The following is a 25,674-nucleotide window of genomic DNA, read 5'->3' as shown; positions in this document are numbered from 1 at the left end:
GGTGGGAAGATGGGGGAGACCTCGGGGACGCAGGGACAAAGCCAATGGCCGTGGTTGGACGGTCTCCTGGGCGCCAGGAGTCCAGAGGAAGGACCAATGGCGGGGGCCCGGGGGCCGCGCGGGGGCAGCTGGGAACCCGGAAGTCGGCCGAGCCGCCATGGGCGTCAACTCAGTGGCCATCAGCGCCTGCGGGCGAGGTAAGATCGATACCGGCGTCCGGTGGATGGCGGTCCGCGCTTGTGGGACCGCTGTGGCGGCCGTGGTGGCGCTGCTCTCGGCCGCGATCGCGCTCCACTGGCCGCCGCTACACGCAGGTACCGGCCAGTGCCGCCCATGCGGACGGGCGGGTGGGTGGACCCGAGTCGGGCGCCGCGGCGAGCGGGCGGCCCTGCAGGACGGACTCTGCCTGGCGTGGGCGCCTCCAGCGCCGGGCAGTCGGTGCGGCGGGCCTGACTGAGGGCTAGGTTCCCCTGCTCCCGGGAAACGCTGGGGGTCTGGGCTAGACGTGTGGGAGACGCAAGCCGTTCCGTGAGCAGGGCCAGTACCGGTGCCCTAGCTCAAAGCTTGCAAGTTCTTGGAGGAGGTGGGTGGGGTCAAGGTGTGGCTCACCCTCTTTCCTAAGCCCGACGTTTGAGGATTGTGTGCAGGGGCTTCTTTGAGAGATGGACTAAGTCAAGTGACTTACGGGATTCGGAGCTCCAGTTAGACCCTTATTTTTGAAGTTTCACTGTGTAACCTTGGCTAGCCTGGAATTCCCTTTGAAGAGCAGCCAGACACATCTAAGACCCTGTCCCAACAGGTGGAGCAGGAGGTAGGTCCCTCTTCAGATAGGACAGACTACGGAGGAAGAACTCATGGGTTGAGCAGATGGGTCATTATATGGCTTTTGTTCCTTGTTTATGGATAGTTGCGTTTCTAACATCCCTTGTACATCATCCCATTTCTTACAAAGCAGAGAGATAGAAAGAGCTGTTGTCTACCTGTGTAGACAGTCGAGTTTCTGAAGAAGTGACTTAACCAGCATTCCCCAGGAGTAAGCGGCTGAAGTGGTGAAGTTTACTGTTTGTTGTAGAATTCATTAGGAAGGTTTGACCATGGCCTATGAACATGTTGATCACAGCCAAGGGTAAAATGTGGAGAAATGTTGGCTTTTGTTTTTCAATTTAAGTAGGTGGCACCTCCAAGTCTAATGACAGTCACGCCCATAAAAGGCTTTTAAACCCACCTTTATTTAGAGACCTTTTTCCTTGGTTTTTCTTGCCTTATGTTCAGACACTGATTCGTAAGGTTTTGTTTGTTTGTCTGTACTTCTCTAAAGTTTCATTACTAGATTGACTTGCTAAATGTATACCACAGAACGGGTCTTTAAAAGAGTCTGTGCTTTGGGTGGGTCTCACTTAATGTATGGGTCGCTGTCATATGCTCCAACTTAGAATTCAATTCATCAAAGCACTTGGGGCACAAAAGTGGTGGTAGCTATCCTCAGCCAGCAAAATGCAAACGGGCGCTACCTGCTTTTCCAGTCCAAGTCACTTATGTAAACAGCATTTACATTTTAAGTAGCCTCTTAATACTTTGGTGGGTAAACCCACTAGGGTGGCAGTGAGCCAGCTACAACTTGATCCTCTAGTGTAAAGTGTTGGGAAATCTAATCGACCTGCCTCCGGCCTTTGACCAGCCGAGCTCTCTGCCGTGAGGTAAAGGGACTGACTCTTCAGGGCATTCAGGTTATCCTAATGTGCCAGATTTCCACTCATGGAACAAAAGGCAGAAGGCAGTGTGTTGTTTGGTGGCAGCAGAGCAGGAAACCTGTGTTGGTCTCAGCTGTCATCTTGTACTCTAGCGTTCCCTACTTCTTTGGTGTAGACGTCTGGTTGGCTGGCTGTGGCTGTGATCAACACTATGACCGAAGCAGCTTTTGGAGCAAAGGGTTTGTTTCACCTCCTATCTCTTGGTCACAGTCATGTTTAAGGGAGGTCAGGAAGGAAGTCGAGACAGGAGCTGAAGCAGAGACTATGGAGGAAGGCGGACCACTGGCTCTGCTGACTTTGTTATACCACACACTTGTGCACCACCTGTGTGTGTGCTTCCGGTGAGCTGAGCCCTCCGCTGATCAGAGTCAAGACAGTTTCCCCACAGACATGGCCCCCCAGTTGCAACTCCTTCTTCCCAGGTGACTCTTGGTTGTGTCAAGTTGACAGTAGAAACTGACCATGACAAGAGGTCTGTGGACTTGGTGGCACTGTGTGGGACGTTTTCTTAATGCAGGAGTGTTAGGCTACACACAAAAGTTAAAGTGAGTAAGGATTGAGATCCTTAAGATGGCCCAGGATAATCTGTCCTATAGCATTACATCCCCCTAGCCAGCTCACCAGACAGTGTAGGGGCATAGTGTGAAGGGGACAGCTGTTTCAGAGGACTGGCTGGAGTCAGGCGGGGCACAGTGCTGCTTCGTGGTTGTGACTTCTTTCCTTCCTTCCTTCCTTCCTTTCTGGTTTTTCGAGACAGGGGTTTTTCTGTCCTGGCACTTGCTCTATAGACCAGGCTGGCCTCGAACTCACAGAGATCCACCTGTCTCTACCTCCTGAGTGTGGGATTAAAGGTTTGTGCTACCACTGCCTGACAAGATTTTTTTTAAAAAATATTTATTTATTTATTATGTATACAATATTCTGTCTGTGTGTATGCCTGAAGGTCAGAAGAGGGCACCAGACCCCATTACAGATGGTTGTGAGCCACCATGTGGTTGCTGGGAATTGAACTCAGGACCTTTGGAAGAGCAGGCAATGCTCTTAACCTCTGAGCCATCTCTCCAGCCCCCTGACAAGATTTTTTAAATTTATTTTTATCTTATGTGCACTGGTGTTTTGCCTGCACGTATATCTGTGTGAGGGTGTTGGATCCCCTAAAACTGGAGTTACAGTTGTGAACTGCCATGTGGGTGCTAGAAATTGAACCTGGGTCCTCTAGAAGAACAGTGTGTGCTTTTAACTGCTAAGCCGTCTCTCCAGCGCCATGGCTTGGATTTTACTTGGCATTCATAGAGTTCTAGTTTAAAAAGAACATGCTGCACTTCATGACAGATTTTTCTTTTCCCTCCCAAGTGACTCTGGAGAACATTTGAGAAAGATTTGACTCTTTTGGTTAATCAAGTGAATAATTTGGCTAAAGAATAAGTTATTTTGCCTTCAAGCACCCGCATTTTGGTAAAATGGTGTAATGGAGTACATTGTGTTCACATCTTGGTGAGCCCTGAGTCACAGAGCACAGCCAGGAGATAAACAATTGGAGAAAGCTCCATTACTTCTAGCAGGTAAAGGACACAGAGTTATTCTCAGAGCAGTGCCCTCCCTGACTATATAGTGGGAGATCCCACTGGGTAGAATGCTCCTGTAAGAAAAGGCTTTAGGGGTTGCTACAACCTTAGTTAGGGTAACTCTTCTGAGCATGCTCAGTTTTAGGTTATTGTTCAAGAGGGAAAGATGCTAGATGGGTTTCTGGGCTGCTTAGCTCACAGTAGGAGAGTCCGTGCTGAGAGGGTAAATGACAGGTGCAAGCTCTTCTGGCGCTGCTCAGTTTAGGGTCATAAAGGTCATGGGCAGGAATATTCCTAGGCGTGTTCAGTGAGTCTTTAGTTGTCTGTCAAAGGAGTGGTCGTAATGACCTGGTGACCCTGGCAGCCTCTGCAAGGCTCTCCCAGTGTTAACTGCAACAGAAGGGACAACTCTAAAGGTGCAGTAATGGAGTGCCAGCTTCACTTGGCACTGACCATAGCATCTCGCCATCTCTGGAGCCTGTTTCCTCATCTCTGAGTGGGTGGTGATTAGCTGTGTGGAGCAGGATGACCTTCAGCATTCAGCCTGGCACTCCTCACCCCAGGATCAGATACAGGGACAACTGGGACATCATGCTTTTGCCCCAAGTGATAGGAGGGGCTGCAGAAGGAGAGGGGTTTCATCACAGGTGTGGGCAGGAATGGACGCCAGGTCTCAGGTGGCTTCAGAGGCTTGGCTTGGGGGGCAGGGAGGTATTTCCTCAGATGCCACTACTCCTGGAACAGATGTAGGCTATCTGTTATCTCTCACAGCAGCGGACAGTGAGTCCTGTGGCCCCTGATAACAGGCTCCTGGGACAGTGGCTTCTTTGTCAGGCCTGGAGCTCTTCTCTGCCAGAGGTTCCCTGTGGGCTTGGAGGTTGGTGAAAGATGGTTGGGCCATGGAAGTCAGTCCTGTCCTTACATCTGGGCCTATGCATGTACACGAGAGTCAGGGAGTTGTGCTTGCCACGTTAGCACGAAGACCTGGACCTGTCCCCAGCCCTATAGAAAGACAGGCATGGTGCCTGGACCTGTCCCCAGCCCTATAGAAAGACAGGCATGGTGCCTGGACCTGTCCCCAGCCCTATAGAAAGACAGGCGTGGTGCCTGGACCTGTCCCCAGCCCTATAGAAAGGCAGGCATGGTGCCTGGACCTGTCCCCAGCCCTATAGAAAGACAGGCATGGTGCCACACGCTTGCACTCCCAGTCTGGGGAGAGCAACAGGAGGGTCGCCAGGACTCCCTGGCCAGCCAGTCGAGCCTAACCAGCAAGGCCCTGTCCTCATGAGAGCGCCTGGCTCAGAAGGTAAAGTGCAGTGGCTCAGCCGCGGGGCTGTGGTGCTGGGGAGGCGCGGACAGGGGCATCTGGCACTTGCTGTTTGGCTCAGGGAAAAACCTGGCTCAAAACATAAGGTGGAGAGTAACTGAGGAAAACAACTAGAACTCTGGTCTCCACACATCTAGGCTCATGTGTGCACACTCACTACTTCCCCCTCCACACACACACTCACGTGTACACACTCACTACTTACCCCTCCACACACACACTCACGTGTACACACTCACTACTTACCCCTCCACACACACTCACGTGTACACACTCACTATTTCCCCCTCCATACACACAACGGCTCACGTGTACACACTCACTACTTCCCCCTCCACACACACACACTCACATGTACACACTCACTCTTCCCCCTCCACACACTCGTGTACACACTATTTCCCCCTCCACACACACTCACATGTACACACTCACTACTTCCCCCTCCACACACTCGTGTACACACTATTTCCCCCTCCACACACACTCACATGTACACACTCACTACTTCCCCCTCCACACACACAAAGGCTCACGTGTGCACACTCACTGCTTCCCCCAGCACACACACACATCTAAGCTCACGTGTGCACACTCACTGCTTCCCCCTCCTACACACACAAAGGGGGAAATAAGGTGGATAGCCCCTGAAGAGCAGTACCAAGGTTGACCTCTGGCCTTCATGCGTGTGTATGCATGTGCACGCACCCCATGGGAAATAATGGAATATTTTATTGAGCAAAAGTAAGCAAGGTCAAGCTGGAAGAGACTGAGATGACTTTCCCCCAAGGAGCTGAGGGAGCTTTGTCCTGAGTGGATTTGTGGACCTTTGTTTCAGGAAAATAGTATTTGTTTCCAGGGATCCTTACATCCTATAGACTCTGTAGATAGCGCATAGAAACACATTTTATGATCGTAGAGAACATGTGCATTGGGTTCTGTGGTGTATACCAACATTTCCCTGTAGAAAAACACATCTACAAGAAGTTTTCCAAGAAAAGCCAGTTAAATGGAGGTAGACACAACTCTACGTGGTGCAGTTGCTCCACGGTGCCACCTTGAGCCTAGGATGCGCTGTTTCGAGCCTTCCTAGGCAATCTGATTAGTGTCTGATGAATATTGAGATGCATTTGGGAATAATCGGGTGGACGTGACGACAGCGCAAGGTCGCAGCCGGGAGCTTGCTCTCCAGTGTGAACAGAGAGGAAGAGCCCTCCCCACTTTAGAGGTTGGGGTTGAAATGAGAGAAGACGGTGTTGAGTGGTGATTCCAGCTATAGGTTGATGAAGGTCCCCACAGATGCTGTACGTTACTGAAGCCTGGCGTACAGTGTGCTGCTCTGCTGTCCTCTGATCGCATTACCCCGAGAACTAAGATAAACTCGAGAGCTCGTGTGGGCAGCTTTGGGATGGTGGTTACTCTTAAGTCTCTAATGACTTCATTTTTCTGTTTTGCAGTTTTACAAAGAGCATTCTCCCTCCATACAGCACACTCGACAAAGGACATGGAGAGTTTTTTTCAGTTGGTGAGAAACATTGTGCCTGCTCTAACCTCGAAGAAACACAAAGGGCAGGACGGAAGAATAGGCATAGTCGGGGGCTGTCAAGAGTGAGTGCTGGCTGTAAGACAGTCATGTTTATAAAGGCCACCCCCTCCTGCCTGTCTGTCTACGTCTGCCATCCATCTCTGCACCTAGCTTTCTTTTCCCATGAGTCCGTCTGTCCATCCATCCGTCTCTCCATCCATCCGTCCATTCAGCTGTGTGTAGTGATCATTTCCAGTGTAGTCTGGCAGGATGCAAAGCACTCCTCACCGACCACCTTTCTGACTAAGTAAGGTCTGGGGAGTCCGCTGACTCCTCACAGTGTCAGTGCAGCCGTGCTTTCGGTGTTCTCAGCCTAGTGGTGTGTCCATGTCCTGTGTGCAGTGCTGTGGGCGCCTGCGGGCTCCCGAGAGCGTCTGGGAGTGCCTGTGAGCCGTGCGACCTTTTTACAGGCTTTTGCATGGTTTCCATACTGCACGTGTGCAGTCGTCTATGACTCTCTGAGATCTTAGTTTATCTTCTTTTCTTCATACTTTGTGGCTGTGTTTGGTGTGTAAGGATCTATAATCTGTCCTTGTGTGTGAGTCCTTCTGCGTCTGGCCCCAGTTCTTCCCTTGTTCCTGTCTGGGAGTCTGCCTCCACCATGTCATTTCTCTGTAGATGTATAGCTCCAATATTTTTCTTGAGACAGTGTCCCACTAGGCTAGGCTCAAACTCAGTCTCCCTGTCTCGTCCTCCGTGTGCTGGGATCACAGGTGGAATCCCATTTAGCCTTGCTGTTCGTCCTTTACCTTTTTTGTTTTTTTAAGATTTTTATTTTTATGTATGCAGGGTTCTTCCTGCATGTATCCTACCTACAGTACAGAAGAGGGCACCAGATCTTATTACAGATGGTTGTGAAGCCACCTTGTGGTTGCTGGGAATTGAACTCAGGACCTCTGGAAGAGTAGCCAGTGTTCTTTACCTCTGAGTCATCTCTCCAGCCGCCACCTTTTTGTTTTTTAAAGATTTGTTTATTAATTATGTATACAGTGTTCTGTTTGTATGCTTGCTGACCAAAAGAGGGCACCTGATCTCATTACAGATGGCTGTGAGCCACCATGTGGTTGCTGGGAATTGAACTCAGGACCTCTGGAAGAGCAGTCAGTGCTCTTAACCTCTGAGCCGTCTCTCCAGCCCCGCGTCCTTTACCTTATACTGTGTTTCCTTCTGTATTTCCATCTTGTTAGCATCTCTTGAGTAGTCTGAAATGCCTTCCACTTGGAAACCCAGCCTGCATGCACTCTTCCATGTACCACTGCTTCACAGTTTTCAGAGCAGCTGATGAGAGCTTTGGTGACAACTGCCAAGCAGTTCCAGCCACCAGTTCTGCTTTTCCCTCTGAATTTGCATTTATAATTGGATTCAAAATTCCCAGCTTGCCAAGGAGTAGTAGCACCTGCCTTTAATCCCAGCACTCGGGAGGCAGAGACAGGCCAATCTCTGTGAGTTCAAGGCCAGCCTGGTCTCCAGACCTAGTTCAGGGACAGCTAGGGCTACACAGAGAAACCGTGTCTCAAAAAACAAAGAATTCCAGTTGAGCTTCTTAGCTGGTAAATTTAGGGGTGTGTATTGTGGGGCTCATCTGTGTTTGTGCTCCTGCCCTCTCTGGTTCCTCAAGACGTAGTGCTTTGGCAGCAGGGTCCCCGTGTACTGTGCTGGTGACTGGCTGACTGTAGACGTCCCAGAAGCAGTGGTAGTGCTGCCGCGGTAACCTGGGGGAGATCATGCTGTCTGCACCCCGTTTGTCAGCATGCACTCTGCTCTAGAGACCGCTGTTCCTCCCGGGTAGGTCTGGGGGTGTGGCTTTGGCTTTGGAATGTTCCATTAGTCTGGCTTAGACGCTCCTCATCTGTTGGCCTCTGTTACCATCCCAACTGTCCTCTCTTCCCTGGTGGCTCCCATGTGTTGTGTGGAGTGTGATCTCCTGTGGTCCTGGTCCATTCTGCAGTGTCTTGTGAAACACCTCTGTCTGTGGGAAAGGGAGAGCGTGTGTGGTCCTTTCTCTGGTGATTTGGACACACTTTGTTGACACAGTTGTGGAAGAGCGGGTCACATGTTTGAGAATGGGCCTGGGTTCCGTGCACTCAGCATTTGTCCCTGGTTTGTTGGGGCGTGGGAGGACATGGGTGACAACCTATACCAGTGGCAATGAGCACCGTGACTCTGTATGTGAACACCATGCCACGCATGAGATTGCCACGGGCCACAAGAGCTTAGACAAGAAGCTGGGAACACAGAGCAGGGTGCAGTGACCCTGTATGGCTTCTGCTGATGTCACTCATAGAAGACAGGGTTCTTCTACTCTGAGGACCTGACTCTGCTGACTGCCTTGAGTTGGGGTCACCTCCACCTTTGCCCCTACAGAAGCCTGCAGCTAGCTAGCCCTGTCTTGTACCTGGTACAGAGTCACACAGCCAGTGTTGAGAAATGGCCACAGTTGTCGTGTGGAGCGTCTCTGGTTCTGACTCCTGTGTGAATGTTTACTGAGCATCTCCTGCATGCTGACTTCGTGTTTGGGGCCTGGAGACTATGTCACTTCTGATAATTATATGTATTCACATATTCTTCTTACCTTGTGTTGGTAACCTGTTATTGGCAGATGTGTGTCGCTTCACTGAAGTTTTGACTTCAATTGTTCCCATTTCAGGTACACAGGAGCACCATATTTTGCAGGAATCTCGGCTCTGAAAGTGGTAGGTTCACCTCTGAGTGTTTATTGGGGTTCCTCTGATTAAAAGTTGGGTTATTTAGGGACCTGGAGAGGTGACACTGTGTGTAAGAATACTTGAAATACACTTATGAAGGCCTGAGTTCACATTCCCAGCGCACACAAAAAGCCTGGCATGGCCATTCATGTCTGTATCCCCAGCATTGTTGAAGGCTGAGACAGGAGGATCCCCGAGGTTTACTGACCACCAGCCTAGCTTCAGGTTCAGTGAGAGACCTTATCTCAGAGGAGTTTACCTTTTAGTGCAGAATGTGACAGCCTTGGGTACTGCATGCCCATTCACAGCTGTGACAGCCTTGGGTACTGCATGCCCGTTCACAGCTGCACATGACAGCCTTGGGTACTGCATGCCCGTTCACAGCTGCACGTGGCCAGACATCACATGTCATGGTGTGAAAGATCAAGCTGCTCGTGGTTGGTCTTGTTGACCATGGCCTTCTCTAAGCCCACCTCTGATTTTATTTCTCAGGGTGCAGATTTGACCCACGTGTTCTGTGCCAGGGAGGCTGCGCCAGTGATCAAGTCCTACAGCCCAGAGCTGATCGTCCACCCCGTCCTGTGAGTCTGCACTGTGGGTGTCTTTACCTACTGGAGAATTTTCACACTCGTGTGTCTGTTGTACTCTGGGTGCTACATGGAGTAAGAAAAGTATAATGAGGCCCAGGCCTTGTGGCGCACACCTTTCTCCCCAGCTAGGGCTCAGGCCAGAGGCTTTCTAATTGGAGGCCAGCTTGGACAGCTAACAGCCTATCAAATAAAACTTTTAAAAGGTTTAGGATGTAGCTCACGAAGTGGATATTTGATCCCCAGCACCATTAAAGAAAAGAAAAATCAGGGGCTGGAGAGATGGCTCAGGGGTTAAGGGCATTGCCTGTTCTTCCAAAGGTCCTGAGTTCAATTCCCGGCAACCACATGGTGGCTCACAACCATCTGTAATGAGGTCTGGTGCCCTCTTCTGGTCTGCAGACAGAATATTGTATACATAATAAGTAAATAAATAAATATTTTTTTAAAAGATAAAAAGAAAAAAGGAAAGAAAAGAAAATCATAGTGAGTCCATCATTGTGCATCAGCATAAGACAGTGAGCGGGCTAGAGGGGGACCTGGGATGCAGGGGGAGGGGGGGGCGCCTGTTGGGGGGGGAGACCAACGGTGCTGTGTTGTGTGGTGTACGGAGCAGGGGTGCCTGAGGCAGTGCTCACAGTGCCTGAGCTCTGTTCAGCTTGGTTCACTGGGTACCTCTGAGCTGAGCAGAACCTGTTCAGGGGCTCCCCAGAACTTCAGAAATGACAGGGCCCACATGTCGCCCTAGGCAGTGCCACCAAGGACTGAAACTTAGCTGAAGAAGCTCAGGACAGGACCATTCTTTTTGTTCCACTTTATCCACAATAAAAATAAAGTGGGGCTGAAGAGGTGGCTAAGCAGGTGACAGCACCAGCTGCTCTTACAGAGGACCCAGGTTCTAGTCCAGGTCCCCACATGGCACTCCCAGCCATCCATAACATTAGTTTGAAGGAATCTGATGCCCTCCTCTGACCTCTGCAGGTACTATGTACACATGTAGTGCACTGACAGACATGCAGGCGAAAGCAGTCTTTAAATGCTAAAAGAAGCTGCTAGGCATGGTGGTGCACATCTTTAATCCCATCACTCCAGAATCGGAGGCAGGTGATCTCTGAGTTCAAGGCCAGCCTGGTCTGCAAAGCAAGTTCTAGGACAGCCAGGACTACACAGAGATTGGAAAGAAAAAAAAAAAAAAGCTAAAACAAAAATAAACCAGTACATGGAGAAGACTGAGGAGATGCGAGGGTCAAATGTATCCTGGGACAGAGACAGGATGGGATTGTGGGTCAGCTGCTCAGAGCTGAGCCAGCCCTCACTTGTGGTTTTCTGGAGTGTGCATATGTAGGATGCTCAAGGGCGCAGTGGCTAGGGAACTGTGGGAACTTCCCTACTGCTGGGACGTCAACTGGTGTAGGGCACTTCTCGCATGTGCAGGGTCATGGGTTCAGTCCTCAGCACCACACACACGCAGTGGTCTAAAATAAGCAAATGATAGTCTTGAGAAACCGTTCTGTCTTTTTCCTATTTTAGTGACAGTTCTAATGCTGTTGAGGAGGTGGAGAAATGGCTCCCCAGGCTGCATGCCCTTGTCGTGGGCCCTGGCCTAGGTAGGGACGACCTTCTTCTCAACAATGTCAGGGTAAGTGGTGTCACTGTTAAGCACTCTGCCTCTCAGATACAGTATTGCACGCAAATGTTTCTTTTGTTCCTCAGGCTCAGTTGCCCGTTGTTGTTGGTCATTGGACCTCATCTTGGAAGTGGACGGAGCTGTGTTGTGGGGTGGATGGTAACCAGTAGTAGCGAGGGTCTTCCAGAGCAGAGCAGACTGGATGAGTCTCTTGGCTTCAGGGTTTTGTTTTGTATGAGCAGCCACAGACACTAGAGGCTGCTGTGGGGTTTCCTGTTGAGTTCCAGGGAGGAGTGGCAGGTTTATGCCCCTTCTAGTGTGACGCTGCTTGCCAGGGGTCCTGGTGCTGATTCTATCTCTGTAGCTCTCAGTTACAGAAGTTTGCTGAGAGAAATTGAACGGTGTGCTGTTGTGTGACTAGGCAGCATGTTGTCGCACCTGCAGTTCATGTTGCAGTGTGTCGTGAACTTGGTGCCCTCAGTGACGGTGCACCTAGGACTCTGTCTGCTGGAGGCTGGGGCTGCAGGAGGGATGTTGACCCTGTAGATGAAGTTTCTCACCGCAGGCTGGTTTTGAACCCATGCCATCTAGGATGCTCAGCCATCACGCCATGTTTCTTCTGCAGCTTGTTCTGTGGGTCCTGCAGATACTTTCCTGCGAGTGCACCTGGCTCTCGCTTCCAGACTGTTTTAATAGCTGTATCAGAACTGTGTACTTACTGTTAGGCTTCTCGGGCTGTTTCTTCATAGGTGATGTGTCTGCCTCCCGAGTGCTGCCACGCCCACGAGTGATATTTTAAATGCTCGCACACGCACCTTCACAGGGCTCCGCTCCTGGGTGCTGGCACTCATCCTGAGAGCACCCCGGCTTGTGCTGGGGTTCACCTTTCCAGTGCTTTGGTGAGAGCTTTGGGCTGCTACTCTGCTTTATTAGGGAAACTAGAAGAGACCTTGGTGTCACATTACCAAATAGTCTGAAATCAGACATGACCTAGATCTGAATGGCAGACCCCGTGGGTTGACAGGAAAGCCGGAGACACAGCCAGCAAGCTGGAGTATTGTTAAGATAGGAAATGAGCTTCTCTGGGACCCATGTGCCCTGTCCTTGCTTAGACTTTTGTGCCCCCACTTGGAACCTGTGGGCCAGTGCCAGACAAAATGTACGTTTCCTATGCTGGCACTTTCCTTGTGTGCTGACAGTTCTGTGTCAGCTTGATGCAAGCTAGAGTCATCAGAGAGAGGAGGGAGTCGGAATTGAGAAAATGCCTCTGTAAGATCAAGCTGTGCACAAGTCTGTACAGCATTTTCTTAATTACTGATTGATGATGGGGGAGGACCCAGCCCATTGTGGGTGGTGCCACCCCAGACCAATGGTCCTGAATTCTGTAAAAAGCAGGCTGAGGCTGGGCAGTGGTGGTAGCGCTCGCCTTTAATCCCAGCACTTAAGAGGCACAGACAGTGATTCTCTGTGAGTTCGAGGCCAGTCTGGTCTACAGAGTGAATTCTGGACAGCCAGGACTGTTTGACAAACTGGTCTCAAAAAAACAAAGAAAGCAAGCCATGATAAGCAAACCAGTTCTCCATGACCTCTGCATCAGCTCCTGCCTCCAGGTCCTGTCCAGTTTGAGTTCCTGCGCTGACCTCCTCCATTGGTAGACTATAATGCAGAAGTATAGCCACATAAACCCTTTCCTCCCCAAGTTGCTCTTGTTCACTGTGCTTCCTATGACAAGTCACCCTAACTAGGACTCAGGAAACAAGGACCGCGGGTGTCAGGGCCCAGTTACACTTACTTCGTCTCCTCGTGTTTTCTACTAGTCTGTTTATCACTTTTTTCTTTTAATCTTAAAAATGTATTTGTGTGCACACGCTGCATGTGTGAATGTGCATGTCACAGCATATGGGTGGAGGTCAGAGGTCAACTTTCCTAGCACCCTGTAGAGGCGTAGCACCTTTACTGTGAGCCATTTTACTGGCCCATCTGATTGCCATATGCAGCATATTAGTTGATAATAACAGTACATTGATTAATATATATCTGTACTTTTTAAATGGGAAGCCTTTGAGGCTTTCAGAAGAGGACGAAGGATCAGTCCTGTGGGAAAAGGGTTCGCTATTATGATCACCTGCTGTTTAAAAGCATGTGAGTAAAATGGTAGAAAGATGGGTGACAGTTGATTGGAGAATCCCCAGAAATCAAGTACTGCAGCACGGCATGGGCCGGGCGCTTGGCGATGCACTTGGGGCTTGGTGAGCTGGTCTGGGAGCCGTGCTGGCTCTGCCCCTGCTGTTTTATAACTGGCTGTCCTGTTTGCTTGCCTGTGACTGCATAAGCACTGCCAGCTCCTTCCTCCTCTTGGGGAGATGCACTTGTTCTGTGGGAGGGTCCCCTGCAGGCTTCCAGCAGGCCGGGAAGCGACGGGGTGAGGAAAGAACGAAACAGCCGATTTTGGTAACTGGTGCTGGAGCCCAAGATTCTTGGACTCTGGCCCAGATCATTTTACTTTAGCCATATTTAAGCACAGCACAATTTTGGGAAAAAATATTCAGATAACAATTACCTCAGCTCAAGTGCACAACAGTTTAAGACATGTTTACACTGAGAGTCTTTACAAAGTCCTTCTGGCTTTTTTCACAGAAATGGGTACTGTAGATAGTGCCCAAGGTTTACAGTCTAGGGAGCTTGATGGAGGTAAACAAGGGCCTGTGGGGTCAGGGTGGCCTGGCCCTAAGGTAACATGGAGCCACTCAGGCTGGTGTAAAGTACAGGTGACCTCACTCACTAGAAGCAGTGCTCGAGATGTAAGGGGAAAGGGTCGAGGATGAGTAAACCGTAAATTCTGGGGATATGGCAGAGCCTGTCTCTGACAGCAAAAGATCACCAGGTTGTAAAACCACATCCGTTCCTGACATTTCACGGGGAGCAACTAAACCCCTCCTTCCACTGAAGGGTAAGCTGTGTCCAACTTCCCTGGCTTCTCCAGTGCTTAGATATGTACCCGTGACTTTTTGCCCTCTACATTGTTCATCTTGTCTGCTTTTCTGGCAGGGCATTTTGGAAGCAAGCAAGGCCAGGGACATCCCTGTGGTCATCGACGCGGTGAGTGTGGCTCTCATCTCCCCACACAGTCAGCACAGGGTCTCTGAGGCCCAGCGGTGAAGGTGCGTCCTTGTTCTGCACAGGATGGCCTGTGGCTGATAGCTCAGCAGCCGGCCCTCATCCACAGTTACCAGAAGGCCATTCTCACCCCCAACCGAGTGGAGTTCGGCAGGCTTTGGGAAGCTGTGGTGAGTTCATGGGCTTTGGGGAAGGAGGAACCTGACCTAGGGTGAAGTGAGCTCCAGGGCTGTGCCCATCTCAGGGCATGGGCCTGTCTCTGCAGGGAGGCTGACGTGCAGATCCCTAGAGATGTTTGCCCTGGGCTCTACCACACATGCTTCTCATGCCTCCTGTAGTTCCCATATAGATTTTATTGGATGAATGATGGTGTGGTGGGCTTTGGCCAGGGACTGCCTGCTGTGGTCACAGGCCCAGTTACTCCGTCCCCAAGTGCTAGCTGACCTACAGCCTCTGCTCCATGGGGTGTGGGGACAGAATGAAATAAAGTGAAGCCCATGAGTCCTGATGGCATGTGTCCCAAACCTGTGCTCTCTGTGGGGGAGGGGCACGCACAACAGCAGCATCCAAGTTAGTGTTGTTTTTACAACCTGGTCTAGTCAGGGAGAGGACAAATCGAGAGTAAACGTTGGTGTCAGCATCCCTTGGAGGGTCTGGTACCAGGGATGTCCTGGCCACTTCCTACTCTTACACCTCAGCCCTTAGCAGTGCCCTTGATTTCTATGGGCCTGAACATCTGAGACTTCTCAGGATGAGTGCTCACCTTGCCTCCTGTGAACCTGTGTGTCCAGGACTTGATTTCTGTGCTTGTCTTGTAGCTCAATAGTCCTGTGGACACCCAGGGCCACAGTGAATCCGTACTGAAGCTCAGCCAGGCCCTGGGGAACATCACAGTGGTCCAGAAAGGAGAGCATGACCTGATCTCCGATGGTCAGCAGGGTGAGTGGGGACCTTCCATGCCACCCGGAGGCCGTGCTGACATGACCTGGAAGCCTCATGTTGATTCATACCTGTTGGTACACGTTTAACTTGCCAGCCATGGCCTCTGTGTGCTCCTGAAGGTTTGCATGGGCTGTGGGGACACAAGGGTGTTTGGGCCTTCACTGCAGGCTCAGCAAGGGTCTCAGACCTTGCACTTTGACTGACTTGAAACCATTTCCAGCCAGGTGTAGTACACACTCGAGCACACATGTATGTGTGCACGCACACACAGAAATAAAAACATTTTCAGGAAGCAGGGTTGAGACAGAGAGCCTGCATACTCCTGGGCCGCCATCTCTACCTGTCACCTCCCTTTCAGTAAGGCGCCCACACATAATAGCAGCCATTTGGGTCTTTTGTTGGATTTTGTCTTATTATAACTAGACAGTAAAGGAAACCTCAGCACTGGCGTTCGCTGGAAATGTCAGTGCCTTTCCCTAGGAGCTGCAGAGTGGAGCAGAGTGGAGGCAGGGGGAGCGTGTGGGTGTCCTGTAAGTCTGCCACTCTGCACTCCCAGGGATGGCCAGGCCACCATTATATTGTTAGTTCACGTAGCTGTTAGGGAGATATGGAGTCATTGACAAAAACCTGAATTTAGTCTTTAGAACACCAAGGGACACGTGGTCATGTATGTGAACACACACATACCTACCCACAGCCAGGACAGGAAATGCACAGAATGGTCTCGGGGCAGCCAGACCATAGTGACGAGGCACTCCTGATGCCAGCACACTCAAATGTAGCACCAGGGTTAAAAACATTTCCTAAGGAAACCATTTTCACGTGCACAGGTATATAGTGGTTAGCGGGAGGACCCAAGTGGGGTGCCTGGGCATGCTGCTGGTGGGGTTTTGGAGACGTGTGGAGATGGCGTTTGGGCTGGGCTCAGGCTGTGCCCTGCAGCACTGCTCTCTCAGGAGCTCATCCTCTTGGTCTGGGGTGGAGGGCCTCCTGGAACAAGCGGGGAGGGGAGCAGCTCACGGTGTTGGTACTGATGCCTGCTCGCATCTGTCCTGACAGTGCTTGTGTGCAGCCAAGAAGGCAGCAGCCGCAGGTGTGGGGGTCAAGGAGACCTCCTCTCAGGCTCCCTGGGTGTCATGGCGCACTGGGCCCTCCTTGCTGGACCGGAGAGAACAAATGGGTATGGCACCCTTCCTTTGTCCTGCTCTGATACCGTTAATGCCGTCAGCTCTCCAGCAGCTCACATGTCAAATTCCTGTAGTGTCCCGGGTGAACTATCAGTGCTCCGCAGGAGACATCTGCTTCCAAAGGTCCCCTGTCCACACACATGCTAGACCCAAAGCTACCATACCAGCTGAGGGTGGGGCCCTTTCGGCCACGGCTGGTTAGGGCACCACTGTGGAGAATTCAGCAGTGGCTTCTATAAACTGAAGTAGAGAGCAGACAGGGTGGAGGGATGGCCGTCCTGGACACTGGTCTTCATAGGTGTGTGATTTCTGAGGCAGCAGGATGCTAAGCTCACAGATTGCCCACACATAATGTCCTGTGGAATATTATGGCCACATATACTAGGTATGAGGTGCCCAGTCAACACCACTGGAGGAAATGGTGTTTCAGGTGCATGTTAGTTTGCTCAGCTCTGCAGGGGAGTGGCACAAAGGGTGGTTCTAGTTTGTCCTCCAGCCCAAGATGGGTGTGCAGTGGAGTAGCGGGTCTGCATGCGGACCTCAGGTGTCCCGCCACACGCTAAGAAAACCAGGGAGTGCTGTTAGAGCCTCATACCAGGAAGAGCTGCTTCCCTCCGTTGGGTTCTGGGCCATCTCCAGGGTGAACCCAGGGCCTCCTAGTGCTCCCTAGGCCTGTGATCTGCCACTGAGCCATATGCCAGTCACAAATGCGGGTGTCTGGGCTCAGCTGCAGTAAGCTGCCTTCTCAGGGCCCAGCTGGCTTGAGCTTGCTATTTGGGAGTTGAAGGCAGAAATGGGTCAGAGCCCAGAGCTCTTGACAGGGCCTACAATGAGGCCTTTGATTCTGCTCTTGTCTTACAGCTTCAGCCCACTACTGGTGGCTGCCTGGGGTGCTTGCACCCTCACAAGGGAGTGTAATCATCAGGCTTTCCAGAAGTACGGGCGCGCCACAACCACCACCGACATGATCGCTGAGGTCGGACCTGCCTTCAGCAAGCTCTTCACGACCTAAGCCAGTGCCGACTGAAGGGTGCCACAGACTGTCCTCTGCGTACCGAGCCTAAACTAGCTGACAGAGAATTTAGGACACAGCCGTCCATCCTGACTAAATAGAGTTGAGGTGTTATGACACTACTGTGCTCTTGTGCGGTTTTCTTGGCTTCTTGGCAGCAACAAGGAGAAAGTGAGAATAAAGATCTCCTAGCAGCCCACCTGCATGGGGCTCGTTCCAACACAGCAAACTGGAGTCTGTTCTTTGCTTCTCGCTCCCTACCATCAGTAGGCACCCCTCACAGGGCTCCAGTGTTGGAGTGGATGGTGGGTGCAGGGTTTGGTTTTAACTGAGGTTCACAGACCCCTGTATAGTTCTCTACTCAGAGTCTGGGTGTTAACTTGATGAAGTAGTTCAGAACGACCAGTGACCATGCACCTGGAGATCTTAGAGGCCCGTGGGAAGGGCTGGAGACTTGGGTGCCACTGGCACTCGGGAATGGCAGGGAGAACTGTCACCTGTGTCTGTGTCCCTGCTGCTCACCGTGGCCTCCTCTCCGCCTGCTGAGCCTCCCTCCCTAGTGTGGCCTGGCAGCTGCATGCCTTAGTTAATGGGGGTCTGCTCTTTGGTGCCCCTTGTGTCGTCTAGTCCTTTGTGATGGCCAGCTAGCCATGTCTAGGAATGTCTCCTGAACAGCTGATGTGAACTTAGGAAGGGAATGTTGAGAATGTGGCCGTCGTGGCACTGCCCTACTAGCTTTCCAGGCACTTGTGGACACATGGCAGGCAGCACAGGCTCACTTTACTGTTGGCTAAACAGCCACAATTGCAACTTTAATATAAAGTTTTCATCACAAGAGCAGGCACCATGGCATGGCAGCACGTGGAACTGCAGCTGCCTCATCCTCAACTTTCAGGTTTCTGGTGTGTCGTCCGTGGATCTAGCAGTTCCCAAGTGGAGGTTGTAATGCTTCTGTCCTGAAGGAGAAGGCTCTGATAGGTCTGGCATCCTCTTACTCAAGGAGACAGGTCAGAAAGTGAAGTTGGAGATAGCAGTGGGATGCCAGGAGAGGGAGCCAGCTCCTTGCCCACAGGGGTGGAGTTTGGCAGCTCTTACAGCTTATATACCCTCCTCCCACACCACCTCTGCATCTGCCATCTCTCTCAGAAGTTGGCTGACTGGCCACTGTCTTGCGACATTGGTGTCCCCTGTATTTGCAGTATTGCTAACCTTAATATTGATGCCGTGGGTGGCGAGGTCCTGGCGCAGGGCATCACATGCCTCTAACAAGGGCTGCCTCTCCTGGAGCTGCTGTCTCCGGGCCGCGCCAGTCGCCCCCGGTGTCGCCAGTGCGTACTGGCGGACCTTCAGCCTGAAGCGCACAAGCTCATCCACCACACAGTGCAGAGCTGCTGTGCCGCTGTCTCCTGAAACACACTGAGCCTCCTTTAAATGAGACACTGTTAATGGGTATGCCCAGCAAGGCGGGGTCTCCCGTCCACAGCCTGGGAGACCACACTCAACTAGCTTCTGGGCTTAGACCTGCTTGGGTCTTGTCTTTATCAGTTTCCTAATCTTTCTAGGGAATCTTGGAGGGTGAATGAGGCTAGCTAGCACCAGACTGGCTCTGAGAAACACTTCATTCTCTCACTGGCTCAAGTTAAGATGGTAATACCTACTTCGGTCCCGTCTAGGCCTCAGCAACAACTGTAGATGTGACAAATATCAGCAGAATCCTGTCGTCTCAGGAGAGTCTAGCAGCCTAAGCCTTAAGCATGAATGAAGACAACCCTTTACTGAGCTCCCATAAGCCATCTGTCCTGCTATACACTGGCTGATGGACCCAAAGCTGGTCCCCTGTTAAGGCAAAAACAAGCCAGCAAGAGGCCCTAGAAAGGACTACAGAAGCCTTGGCAGGAGTGCCAGAGTTGACACTCTGGCCGACCTTGTCGGAGGCGTGGCGTGGCTCCAGCCCAGTGAGTGGAGAATGCCTTGTCTCTTCCAGAACAGCCCTAAAGCTGAAGGCACACCAGAGTGAAGTGAGTGAGGAGGAAAGGGGCCCTAAAGGGGACTTTAGAACCCACAGTGACATCCATGCATGGGGCCACAGAGTACCAGCAGAATGACGTGTGCACAGAGGAGAGGCCACCCAGAGAGGAGCTGACCTGTCAGCTACGGGGGCTTCTCCCTGATGAGAGAGCAGGGTAAACCAGGGCTGAGTGGAGCCAACTTAGATACGATCACATGTGCTTGGATGCACACACCTCACCTCCACGCACTGAGGCCTGCAAGGAGAGGGTGATGGGACACAATAGGGAACATGGCCAGCCCCAAAGCCATGCTTAACTGAACTGGAATTGAGTAGATAGGAGACTTGTGTGTTCCTTGTGGACCAGGCTGGCTTCATAGGACCAAGGCCTCTCCCATTTAGAAGGGAGAAGGAGGTTTGTGGAAGAACCTGGTAGCCTTGCCCTATCTACTTGGTACAGCTGAACATCACAGGAAGGGACAGCCGTCACTACATAGGAGACGGGACCTCCCACACAGCTGGCTTACATCAAGATCTGGGAAGGCAGAATCTTTCCAGCAACTGGACCTGTGCTGTGCAGGAACCACCAGATAGGTGGGGAAGCCCGAGGGCCTCCTGCAACCAGAGAGATGCCAATTGTAGGGACCAGGGACCCACTCATGCCACTGCCATCTCATACAGCTCGGGAAAATGTCTTCATGTGCACCTTTCTGTACCTGGAATATCAGCTTGTAGATGCTAGGCTGACCTGCTCTGCCACAAGCTGGTCAGTGGTGGAGTGTCCGCTAACAGGCACCCTGCAACTCCAGTGTGTAAGCCAGGGACTAGTCACCTTAGGTCAGCAGTTTCAGAACACAGCATTTGAAGAGATGGATGTACCTGTCGATTTGCCAGAGAAATCCCAACAGTCTCGAAAAACTGCTCAACGTAGGAGATGATGGCACCAAACACAGTGGGACTTCTTGGGCCGCCAGCTTCCTGCAAGACGATGGATGAGGTCAGAGCGTTTCTGCTTTGGCTTCTGTGGGCTCTTGCACAGTTAGGCTCACTGGTACTGTGTGCCTCCGCCTGCCTTTCATACCACGGCAGTACCTTGCGAATCTAGGTCCTGTGGATTAAGCACAGCCATGGTACAGTGCAGGGCATGATAGAGGGAAGGTGATGGGAACTGTGGGTCTCGGATTTGAGCAGAAAACAAGGGAATCTCGAAAGTCTGGTGTTTGTTGACTGACTCAGAGACCCTTGGAATGCCAAGCCTCATTCCTGGAATGGCAGTGCCAACCTGTTCCCTAATCAGCTTGTGTTCTTCCCCCTAGAGGAGCCCCCAGAGGTGGCCAAGTAGTGTGGGACTCACAGGAAGTGACCCTTGGAAATGAGAAGGCTGAGGGCAAGTTTCAGGAACTCTGGGATCACCCACAGTCAGCTTCCCTGGGTATGGTTGGTTTGATCTGCTAGTTGCCTCCAGCGTGTGTAATGTGAGCCTGAAGAAGCTGGGACTGAATGCTCAGCCCCATGGTGACCAGGCAAGGGACTAAGGGAAAGTACCTTGCATGGACATGGAACCCTTAGACGCATGTCAAGACACGGTGCCCACCTGTGGTGCTGACAGTGTCACTCAAGAATCCAAAACTACAAGGCCATTGGAGCCATCCCCCCACAATGCTGGATCAGGTGGCCCGAGACCCAGTTGGGTGGCATCTGAGTCCAGGTTCCAGCAGACAGCTTCTCATTGTTGGGATGGGGGGTCCCAGGGAGTGAACTCACAGCCTTGCATGTGCTGGGCAAACACTTCACCACTGAGTGAGGCAGTCAATCCACCTCCCTGTTTCAACAGCACTCAGGGTGGCAGGCAGACGACACAAGCATCTGCACATCAGGAGCTAGAGCTGATCCACCTGTTGCCATGTTCCTGTGTTGATACTGAATGTCACAGCTGAGCTTGTGAAGTCTCACAGATGGAGGCTGCCCCCAAACTGCCAGCTCTGGGAGACAAGTCTAGATGGTTGTGGAACCAGTGGCCATTCCTTCCCTAGGAGTAGCCCCCTGCCCTGACATCCACAGCACTCACGTTACCTTCGAGACTGCCCTAAGCTGTCTGTTGGCTTGGTGCACAAGGTCCAGGATGGTGTTCACTGCCCTCGGCGTGTCAAAGTCATTGGCTAGCGCAGCCTTCACGGCCTTCTTGGTGATGCTCAGCCTGGAGTGAGATACGGGAGTCACCTGTCGTGATGAGGCAGATAAGGGACTTTCCAGCAGCCCTCTGGTGCCCTAGGCTGGCCTGCCACCAACCCTGAATACACAGACATCTTTCCCCCAGAAGTACAAATGTTTACTGTTTTGTAACAAAATCTTGAGCTACCTCCTTAGCCAAATAAACTCTTGAGTGAAGGGAGCCTACCCACAATGAGTGCACAGCAGCCACCTGGGTGATTCTGTAATAGTCAACTGTAGATGTGACAGCCCCTCCCCATCAAATGTGGCAATGCTGAGCCACTGGACCAAGATGGAAACATGTCAACTCTAGATGACCACAGCGTGCAGGGCTCAGGAGCAGAGGGAAGCAGGGATGACAGCTGGCAGAAGGGGAGGCTGCCTCTTCACTCTAGCTACCTGTCCCTAAAGTGGCATGAGTGGGTAGGACTGCTTACCTCTCCCACAGCACATCCTCACCAACAGGGCCACAGGTCAGCTGCCCTTTTACATAGGCTCGTGCGTCCTCTATAAAAGAGGTCAAACCCAGCAGGGTGTGCTTGGCTTCCAGCAGGGTACTGTCACTGTATTCAATGGCTGCAAAGGAAGGGATGGTCACTGAGGAAATGCCCTGTGTGCCCTGAAGCACACAGTACCTGAGAAACCAGTGGAAGACAGTGCCGTGGTCAAAGGGCTACCTGAGAATATGGGCCCTGCCCTGAACAGGTTCCAGCCAAAGCTGTCCTGGAACCTTCTGGGCAGCAGGGCTCACACAGGGATATGTGCATAGGTGGGCAGTCAGAACGGTCGGCTCTGGAAGAGCAGCCTTGCCTTGGGCCCTGAGCTTGTGTTTCCCAGGCTCACTTCTCCAATAAACCTGGGGCAAGCCAGCAAGCACAGTGCCTGGATGGCCTTGACACAGGCCCACCTTCTGCCTCCCCAGGCACATGAGAGCCAGCTTACCTGACCTATAGCTGGTGCGCATGCAGAAAAGCCGGAAGACGTCGGGGGAGAAGGTCTGCAGGAAGTCCTAGAAACAGAACACGGCAGCTGTCACACAGGATTGTAGCACCAGCCATGGTGATGCAGGGGAGTACAGAGAGCACGGACGGGGAGGTGTTCGCCCAACCCTCACCATCACTGATTCCCCCGGAACTTGTGCACCGTTCACCCCATTGCCACAGTCATCTTCATACCCGACACTCCTGTGGACAAGCCTGGGAAACAAGTTCTACTATTGGGGCCCCATACCTGACTGTTACCAGGGGATCTGGTGACTGGCGGGGACAGTGTGCATAACGGGAAGAGAGTACAACAGCTCTTGTGAGGTCAGAACAAGCTGACACCCAGACTGAGGGTTGGACTGCCCAGCCCATGTGATGGCACTGTTCCCTGACCATTGACAATGCTCTAATTTATGACACCCAGCAGGTACCTCCCTGCTGGGCACCTTGAAATTATTGACTTGACTTGAAAGCCTCCTCCCTGAAAATCAGCTTTCACATTACCAGGAGGCACTACGCAGGCTTCCAAAGGAAGGAAGCAACCAATGGTATAGCCAGCTATGATGCCACGGACCACAGGAACCCAGCAACCAATGGTGCTAGCCAGCTGTGATGCCCACGGACCACAGGAACCCAGCAACCAATGGTGCTGGCCAGCTGTGATGCCCACGGACCACAGGAATCCAGCAACCAATGGTATAGCCAGATATGATGCCCACGGACCACAGGAACCCAGTAACCAATGGTGCTAACCAGCTATGATGCCCACCATGGACCACAGGAACCCAGTAACCAATGGTGCTAGCCAGTTATGATGCCCACAGACCATAGGAACCCAGCAACCAATGGTGCTAGCCAGCTATGATGCCCACAGACCACAGGAACCCTAAGGGTGCAATAGTGATGCCCAGCCTTGGAATTAACCAGCAACTCTTCTCAGCTGGACATAGGCCTGCTTGGCACTGGAAACCTAGCCAGCCATGTAGGGATAATGAAGTCACAGATTTGGAGGGGAACCTAAACCACCTACCTCTTTATGACACCAGCACAGTCCCTAACTACATTCTAAATATTTATCCTTATGCTCACAGTGTAATCCTCACCCCTCATCAAGGAAACTTCTCTTTGTAATGGACAGAGACCATAAGAGAAGGAGCCCAGTTTCAACTGATCAGTCTACAACACAGCTCCTACACCCAAGGCTCAGGGATCATTGTGGGAGACTGGGCAGAAAGAGTTGAGGAGCCAGAGGAAGAGGGATTTTGCCGTAAGACCGAGTCTCCAGAAACATCGCAGAAGAACAAGGACGACAACGGACATGCTAACGTGGACAGGCAAGAGCCCAGGAAGCCTCAACCATACGCAAAGGATGACAGGAACTAAGGGATGCTGTGAGCAGGAGACAATCTTCCCAGGGAGGAGCGCAATACCAGTGGTCAGCCCTAAAACACACATATAAGTAACATTCAGACTGAGCTGACTGTAGTTATAGAAGCACACACATATGAAACAACAAAGGAAAGGAGGCCATGAATTTGATTGGGGGAGGGTGGATGGAGGAAAAGGAAGAGGGAGATGAGGAAAATGATAAAATTATAATCTCAAAATATTATTTTAAAAATATACAACCAATACAATTATAAAATGAGGTGAAGGGCTGGAGAGATGGCTCAGAGGTTAAGAGCTGCTCTTCCAGAGGTTCTGAGTTCAATTCCCAGCAACCACATGGTGGCTCACAACCATTCATAATGAGATCTGGTGCCCTCTTCTGGCATAAAGGTATGCCTAATAAATAAATGAATCTTTAAAAAGCAAAATAAAATGAAAGTTGCCCCCATGGGAGAGAATGTGGGAAAGGTGAGCAGAGAACAGAGGCTCCACTCAGGACATCCAGCAAGCCCTCCCCATGTGGGGCTGGGAGTCCTGGAGACCCCTTATGGAGTAGAATGGAGGCAAGGAATGCAGGGAGGAAATGAAGCAGGCACTTTCACTTCACCCCTGCCAGGTCGGCTGTCAAACAGTCCTGAGCCAGTGCCCGGAGACTTCCCTCGACCCCTCCAGCCCCTCTGTTTAGCCACAGTGGTCTCTGTGAGTTCACTCCCTCGTCACTGGCGGGCGTGAATGAGCAGGCAGGTCCCAGAACTGCCTGGCTACGATGGACAAGACAGGCTGAGGAGGTGCAGGGCCACAGCGCGGGTGGGCACAGAGATGGCCTCCATCCATTCGATCATGAATGAAATGGTCCAGTCCAGGACTGCTCAGCAGTAACCCCGGAGCAAAGCAGGAGTGCACCACAGTGCAAGGGAGTTGTCGTTCCTTCCCCAAGCTGCACTGGGCTTACATACGAGTGTGTGTATGTATGTGTCTGCATATGTACAAGTGTATGCATGTACACAAGTGTGTGCACGTGTGCCTGAGTGTGCACGAGTGTATGTACAAGTGTATGCATGTACACAAGTGTGTGAATGTCAGTGCACGTGTGCCTGAGTGTGCACGAGTGTATGTGCACGTGTATGCATGTACACAAGTGTGTGTGTGAATGTCAGTGCACATGTGCCTGAGTGTGCACGAGTGTATGTGCACGTGTATGCATGTACACAAGTGTGTGCACGTGTGCCTGAGTGTGCACGAGTGTATGTGCACGTGTATGCATGTACACAAGTGTGTGTGTGAATGTCAATGCACGTGTGCCTGAGTGTGCACGAGTGTATGTGCACGTGTATGCATGTACACAAGTGTGTGCACATGTGCCTGAGTGTGCACGACTGTATGTGCACGTGTATCCAAGCATACGCGAGTGTGTGTGTGGCTTCACTGTCCCGTGTGACCTTGGTGAATAACAGCCCTGTGATTTCAAGTTCTACCTCCTGTGTGCGCTTCCCCCCAGTATGAGAGTGCTCCAACTCTTGTCCGAGTCCTCGCCAGCCGCCTGGCCGGCTCTGACCACCTTGTCCACCATGCAGTACACGCTGCAAGCATGACCCAGTCAGTTGTGTCCTGTTTGTCCCCATCTGTCAGTGTGGAAACAACCAGATAGAGCAGCATTCCAGTGGACATGTGACTGGAT

At 51.7% G+C, this 25,674-nt stretch overlaps 2 protein-coding genes across 7 annotated transcripts in view; one reads left to right on the top strand and one right to left on the bottom strand.

Annotated features, from left to right (window-relative positions):
• The first annotated feature begins 41 nt into the window (after positions 1–41).
• Positions 42–17,625, top strand: Naxd (NAD(P)HX dehydratase). Of its 5 annotated transcripts, XM_041674001.1 has the most exons (11): positions 197–314; positions 648–811; positions 6,101–6,251; positions 8,876–8,921; positions 9,426–9,514; positions 11,051–11,159; positions 14,196–14,246; positions 14,330–14,434; positions 15,083–15,203; positions 16,266–16,386; positions 17,255–17,625. In XM_041674001.1, the coding sequence occupies exons 3-11, from the start codon at positions 6,148–6,150 to the stop codon at positions 17,403–17,405; spliced, it is 897 nt and encodes a 298-aa protein (XP_041529935.1). In that variant the 5' UTR covers positions 197–314; positions 648–811; positions 6,101–6,147; the 3' UTR covers positions 17,406–17,625. The 5 variants fall into 5 exon arrangements, with proteins under 5 accessions (XP_041529934.1, XP_041529937.1, XP_041529932.1 ...); XM_041674000.1 differs by lacking the exon at positions 648–811 and having other exon boundaries at positions 42–197; XM_041673998.1 differs by lacking the exon at positions 648–811 and having other exon boundaries at positions 143–314.
• Positions 17,626–18,149: 524 nt separating this feature from the next.
• Positions 18,150–25,674, bottom strand: part of Cars2 (cysteinyl-tRNA synthetase 2, mitochondrial) — a 31,589-nt gene continuing 24,064 nt past the window's right edge. For both annotated transcript variants that reach the window (XM_041673792.1, XM_041673793.1), the window contains exons 10-15: positions 22,567–22,633; positions 22,062–22,200; positions 21,487–21,610; positions 20,293–20,391; positions 18,615–18,821; positions 18,150–18,361 (exon numbers count right to left, since the gene is read on the bottom strand). In XM_041673792.1, coding sequence (XP_041529726.1) covers positions 18,290–18,361; positions 18,615–18,821; positions 20,293–20,391; positions 21,487–21,610; positions 22,062–22,200; positions 22,567–22,633 — 708 coding nt within the window. In that variant the 3' untranslated portion in view covers positions 18,150–18,289. The remainder of the gene's footprint in view (positions 18,362–18,614; positions 18,822–20,292; positions 20,392–21,486; positions 21,611–22,061; positions 22,201–22,566; positions 22,634–25,674) is intronic.

The sequence above is a fragment of the Microtus oregoni genome, unplaced genomic scaffold (assembly GCF_018167655.1).
Source record: "Microtus oregoni isolate MIOR12 unplaced genomic scaffold, Mior012 000024F_ref0000369, whole genome shotgun sequence".
NCBI lineage: Eukaryota > Metazoa > Chordata > Mammalia > Rodentia > Cricetidae > Microtus > Microtus oregoni.
This window is presented reverse-complemented; position numbering and strand designations above follow the sequence as displayed.